The following is a 6,701-nucleotide window of genomic DNA, read 5'->3' as shown; positions in this document are numbered from 1 at the left end:
GCTAGCTTCTGATGGGGTTTCCGGTTCTAAAGTATAAAAATAGCAGATCCGTACCACATTGGGTGAGGAGTATATTTAATCCGTAGATGGAAAGTGAGATTAAATTTATGCTAAATATAAATGAAAAAAACGAGGAAAACTATTATTTACACGGGACAAGACAAAACACACCGACCTACGCTATCTTGGATATACAGGACCATAAAGGGATCCGCTATAGTTAAAAGACAAATAACCCTCATTTGGCGCTATATAGAACCATTTGTTTTTAGTGTGTAGAGTAGCAAGTACAACATAAACACTTACTTTATTTGGAGTGTTTCAATTATAATTAGAATGCTAGTTTGTATTTTAAGAATTTGGTCAAGCAACACGGAATAAATATTTTTGTTTTGTTTTTGCTCAATCTGATTGGGTGGGCCTGGTAGGGCCTGGTTCCCCAGTGGGTGGGCCTGTGTCCACCAAGCCCACACATGCCTGTGCCCCTGATTTCAGTACAGATGTAGAGAACACACAGTGCAACCAATGTGACATGCAACATCTCCTAATCCAGATGTCAGTGAGAGAAATACTGTGCGTTTTGAGGTGCAGAGTGCAAGGTTGCATTTGCTTTTTGGACTGTAAAAGTATTCAGTTCACATGACTGTTTAAAGTGTATAGTATGCTAGTAATGACAGGATCCACCACTTATTTCTAGTTATCTATTTTAAAACTGTCATCCTCACAAACCACAATTTGAGAAACCATCATTCTAATATCAGATTGTCTTTATTAAATAATATTTATTCAAATAGGCATATTATAAATTATTTTCCACAATGTAATCCACCAGATTATTAATACAATTAAAATGTTTATAAAATATTCAGACAGTCTTTGTAATTCAAGGTTTTGAGGTCTTCACTGTTGTAGACTCTTCCATGTTTCCCTTGGCTATGGGTACGTCCAGGGAAGTTCTGAAGTGGAGGGGGACCTCCTGCTCCTCTGTAGGGGCTTCCAGCTGGGGGGCGGCTATAGGTGCTTCGATCCTCAGCTGTCCATCTTCTCCCAGAGAACAGGTCAAGGCTGTCAGGTCTAGGTGGGCAGGCAGGTCAATTTTCTGGACAAAGCCTTTCTGTTGGGACGAGGAGGAGGAAAAGGAGCAGGAAGAGGTGGCTGAGGAGGTGGATTTAGCCTCTTCTGCTTTGGCCTGTTTCATGGCCACCACGGCTAGCCTCCGTCCATCCAGCTTGACTGTGATGTCTTCTGGGTTGAAGCCCTGAGCGTTTAGGCTCAGGGCCAAGGGGCTGTGGCTCCGGCCTGTCTCAGCCAGCTGGCTCTGTGCTGCTGCTGGAACTCCTGTGATCCTCCTCTCCAGGAATGGGGAGCCCATTCGGAGGTGGGCCCTCTCGTGCAGCTGGTGCATACTGGGGAGCCCATCGCGGAGCTCCTTGAGGAGATCACTGGCCAGGTTGGACCTCCTCTGAAAGAAGTCCTCTTGGACTCCGGAGAGGGCCTGGTGGTGGATGGGGGGGAAGACCATCCTCTCCTGACTGAAGAAAGGATCGTTTCCAAAGATGCTCTCGATTGCTGGGGCGGCGGACTGAGTCATGTTGTTATTTTTTCTGTTTTCCTTTCCAGTCTGCTTAGAAGAAGAGGAGTGTGAGTTCCTTGGATCTCTTGCTGTGAGGATCTCTTGGTTGGTGAGCTACTCCTGCAAGTGTTTCTGAACTTGTGGTAGTACCTCTCAGGCTTATATACTACCTCTCTCCCTAAAGCCCTCCCCCTTGTTGCCCTATTTACAACACATGAGCTCAATAAAGAAGGACGGGGGAAGGGGGCATTAAGTGGTATGGTACAAGAATACCCTGCGAGGAGTCAGTGGGCTAAACTGAGCTTATGGCCATATCCTGTTTACGTTTTTATGGGGAGACGCTTCTATTTCCCCCTCTGTGTTTGTCATTGGTTAATTAGTCACAGCGCCGGGTTGGTCGTGCCACAGCTGAGGGTCGCCTTACCACACTCCACCCTCTATCCTGAGTCACGACTGTTGGATGAGATCAACGGGCTAATATTGTCCCTGGTGTGTCATACATGTGTTTGGAGCCCCACCCCTGACTATTTGGGGGTGCTGGCTAGGCTGGTGTGACATACTAGAAGTGATGGCTACAGATGGCTGGACACTGACGTGATCCCACTATCCTTTAGGATTCAAGTGTTGTGGCCATGTACTAGGGGGCTATCCTCATAGTTCAGGATTGGTTCAATGAGCTAATGCACCAGGTATGTCTGTAAGCAGAGAAGAGGCCCTGGCTCTGTGCTGCTGCTGGAACTCCATCTTCCATCTATTTTACCTCTTGATGATGTCATTTGGAAACATAATGTTAACTTTCACTGCTATGCGGACGATACACAGCTGTACATTTCGATGAAACATGGTGAAGCCCCAAAATTGCCCTCCCTGGAAGCCTGTGTTTCAGACATAAGGAAGTGGATGGCAGCAAATGTTTTACTTTTAAACTCAGAAAAAGCAGAGATGCTAGTTCTAGGTCCCAAGAAACAAGGAGATCTGTTGGATCTGACAATTAATCTTGATGCTTGTACAGTCGTCTCAAATAAAACTGTGAAGGACCTCGGCGTTACTCTGGACCTTGATCTCTCTTTTGATGAACATATCAAGACTATTTCAAGAAACTTTCTGTCCAAAAATTATGCAGAAAAGTTCATCCATGCTTTTGTCACTTCTAGATTAGACTACTGCAATGCTCTACTTTCCGGCTAGCCGGATAAAGCACTAATTAACTTTTGCTAGAATTTTGACGAGAACCAAAAAATGCGATCATATTACTCCAGTGCTAGCCTCTCTACACTGGCTTCTAGTAAAGGCTAGGGCTGATTTCAAGGTTTTACTGCTAACATGCAAAGTATTACATGGGCTTGTTCCTACCTATCTCTCCGATTTGGTCCTGCCGTACATATCTACACATACACTACGGTCACAAGACTCAGGCCTCCTTATTGTCCCTAGAATTTCTAAGCAAACAACTGGAGGCAGGGCTTTCCCCTATAGAGCTCAATTGTTATGGAATGGTCTGCCTATCCCTGTGAGAGATGCAGACTCGGTCTCAACCTTTAAGTCTTTATTGAAGACTCATCTCTTCAGTAGGTCCTATGATTGAGTGTAGCCTGGCCCAGGGGTGTGATGGTGAACGGAAAGGCACTGGAGCAACGAACCGCCCTTGCTGTCTCTGCCTGGCTGGTTCCCCTCAATCCACCGGGATTCTCTGCCTCTTACCCTATTACGGGAGCTGAGTCACTGGCTTACTGGTGCTCTTTCATCCCGTCCTTAGGAAGGGTGCATCACTTGAGTGGGTTGAGTCACTTACGTGATCTTTCTGTCCGGGTTTGGCGCCCCCCTCAGGTTTGTGCCGTGGGGGAGATCTTTGTGGGCTATACTCAGCCTTGTCTCAGGGTAGTAAGTTGGTGGTTAAAAGATATCCCTCTAGTGGTGTGGAGGCTGTGCTTTGGCAAAGTGGGTGTGGTTATATCCTGGCTGGTTAGTCCTGTCCGGGGGTATCATCGGATGGGGCCACAGTGTCTCCCGTCCCCTCCTGTCTCAGCCTCCAGTATTTATGCTGCAATAGTTTGTGACGGGGGACTAGGGTCAGTCTATTATGTCTGGAGTATTTCTCCTGTGTGAATTGAAGTATGCTCCCTCTAATTCTCTCTCTCTCTCCCTCTCCGTCCCCTCCCAGAGGACCTGAGCCCTGGGACCATGCCTCAGGACTACCTGGCCTGATGACTCCTTGCTGTCCCCAGTCCACCTGGTCGTGCTGCTGCTCCAGTTTCTGTTCTGCCTGCGGCTATGGCACCCTGACCTGTTCACCAGATGTGCTACCTTGTCCTGGACCTGCTGTTTTCGACTCTCTCTCAACCTCAACTGCTGTCTCTAACTCTGAATGCTCTGCTATGAAAAGCCAACTGACATTTACTCCTGAGGTGCTGACCTGTTGCACCCTCTACAACCACTGTGATGATTGATATTATTTGACCCTGCTGGTCATCTATGAACGTTTGAACATCTTGGCCATGTACTGTTATAATCACAACCCTACACAGCCAGAAGAGGACTGGCCACCCCTCAGAGCCTGGTTCTTCTCTAGGTTTCTTCCTAGGTTCCTGCCTTTCTAAGGAGTTGTTCCTAGCCACCGCGCTTCTACATCTGCATTGCTTGCTGTTTGGGGGTTTTAGGCTGGGTTTCTGTATAGCACTTTGTGACATTGGCTGATGTAAAAAGGGCTTTATAAATACATTTGATTTGATTTGATTTGAAGAGCCACACATGATGCATCGCTGACTAACAGAAGTCTAAGGAAGTTAATCCGTTTGAATATTGTTGGCACATTAGCACAGACTGAGATCTATTTTAGACAACTGCCTGTTAGTACAAATGCTGACCCCATGAGTATAGCAACATGACAGGAGTGTATACAAGTAAATTGATGAGCGCAGCTTTTTTCATTTATGGAATGTACTTTTCAGTCATCAGACACTTTGTGACCTGTCATTCTAAGAATATCACCCTCAGCAAATGGTATTACCATTCACAGTCTGAAACAGGCTACACTCTAAAACCTAGAAATAGGCTATTGTTTGTTAGTACACTGTAAATATCATCCTCTAATGTTGCTACCAGTCACAGTCACAAAAACACCGTAATTAGCTCTAATTGGAGATATTTAAGGATCACAGATAGTGATTCTATACGAAGTGAAACAGCTTCATACAACTTCACCTCAACCCTCAGCTCAACTTCATACCCTTAGAAATTGTGAAAAAAGTCTGTCACATCAATTAAGTTGAAAATAGCCCTCCCTCGTTTTTTTAAACCATTGAACTCAACACAAGAACAAAACATGTACAGTACCGACTAAATGAATTGGTGGTGGCTTTGGGACTTATGTGTGTAACAGACAGGAATGCAGATATAAGATGACAGTGTGTGTGTGTGTCTGCGTGTATGTGCCCTCATGTCCACGTGTGTGTGTGTGTGTGTGTGTGTGTGTGTGTGTGTGTGTGTGTGTGTGTGTGTGTGTGTGTGTGTGTGTGTGTGTGTGTGTGTGTGTGTGTGTGTGTGTGTGTGTATTGATCACCCCAAGACGGAAGCCATAAAGAACTGAGTCTGGTCCATTCTTTAGCTGCATATGGCAGGTGCCTTCCAGTGCATGCTGGGAGCTGGGCCATATGTCTGCGTGTCACCCACAATCCTCCCTGCGATGGAGTCAGGAGATTCATTGGGCCTAGAGACACTCAGTCATAGTTATAGAGAGGGTGGAAAGGAGAGAGTATTTATAGCTGAAGAACTCAGGAAGAGTCATATTACAACCCCTTACACGTCTAGCATTTATACTGTAAGTTAAAGACCTACAACTGCTGCCTGGGATATTGATTGGATGCTGATTGGATGCTGGTCGATCAATGATCTTAGTTAAAATAGGTAAAATTGCATCACTCTCCAATTCAGCAATATCACTTAAGTGATTTCTTCAAGGAGACTGTCTTGGTCTTACCGTAGTTATTGCATATAGAAGTGCTGCTCAATACAGTGCTATTATCTCCTGGTTCTGGTGGACCACAGTCTGTGCAGGCTTTTGTCTCAGCCCAGCACTACCTGATTCAGCTAAACAAGGTCTTGGTGATAAGTTGATAAGGTGCTGTTGCGCTAGGCCATAAAAACAGACTTGGTGTTGTTTGGTAGGCAGTAAAAACCCACATACCAATGCCCCACTTTATCTGTGCTATCTTTATCCACTAGGTGATGACAAAGCCTCAGAGTTGGGGCTTAAAATATACACTGAGTGTCCAAACATTAGGACATAGACTGACCAGGTGAATCCAGGTGAAAGCTATGATCCCTTACAGCTATGAGACAATTGAAACATGGATTGTGTGTGTGCCATTCAGAGGGTGAATTGGTAATACAAAATGTTTAATTGTCTTTGTTTTTTTTCAACAGTTCCCCATGTGTATCAAGAACGGTCCACCACCCAAAAGACATCCAGCCAACTTGACTCAACTGTGGGAAGCATTGGAGTCAACATGGGCCAGCATCCCTGTGGCACGCTTTCGACACCTTGTAGAGTCCATGCGCCAACACATTGAGGCTGTTCTGAGGGCAAAAGGGGGTGCAACTCAATATTAGGTTACATGTTCCCACAAAAAAGGTTTACCTTTATTTAACTGGGCAAGTCAGTTAAGAACAAATTCTTATTTTCAATGACAGCCTAGGAACAGTGGGTTAACTGCAACAGATTTTTATCTTGTCAGCACGGTGATTTGATCTTGCAACCTTTTCAGGTACTAGTGCAATGCTCTAACCACTAGGCTACTTGCTTTGTACACTCAATGTATGTGGAACCCCATGACCAAAGAGAGATGAAAAGGCGTCATTAAAATCCTTATATATTATTGAATGAAGCAGCTGTTCATAGGCATAGTTAAAAGTAGTAGGACATAAGTGCAGTTTAGACTATTTTATTTTTTCAGACTCAGCGGTCATGAATCATGAAGGATATTTTTATTTGACAGCATCTGTGTGGTGACTTCAATAAGAACACTGGAGGTCAACCCTGAGCCAATGTATTAACCTCTACGGGATCGGTGTCCCCATACCGAGTCGGTTGAGCTAACGTGCGCTAATGTGATTAGCATGACGTTGTAAG

At 45.1% G+C, this 6,701-nt stretch overlaps 1 protein-coding gene across 1 annotated transcript; it reads right to left on the bottom strand.

Annotated features, from left to right (window-relative positions):
* Nucleotides 1-751: 751 nt before the first annotated feature.
* Nucleotides 752-1,707, bottom strand: hsp11 (Heat shock protein Hsp-16.1/Hsp-16.11). The gene has a single exon (NM_001141024.2). It carries the CDS (start codon nt 1,589-1,591, stop codon nt 884-886), a length of 708 nt encoding a protein of 235 aa, NP_001134496.1. The 5' UTR covers nt 1,592-1,707; the 3' UTR covers nt 752-883.
* Nucleotides 1,708-6,701: the final 4,994 nt, after the last annotated feature.

This window comes from Salmo salar, chromosome 06 (assembly GCF_965601325.2).
Source record: "Salmo salar chromosome 06, fSalSal1, whole genome shotgun sequence".
In the NCBI taxonomy this organism is placed as follows: Eukaryota; Metazoa; Chordata; class Actinopteri; order Salmoniformes; family Salmonidae; genus Salmo; species Salmo salar.
Note: the sequence above shows the minus strand (reverse complement) of the source record. Positions and strands in the feature narration are given on the sequence as shown.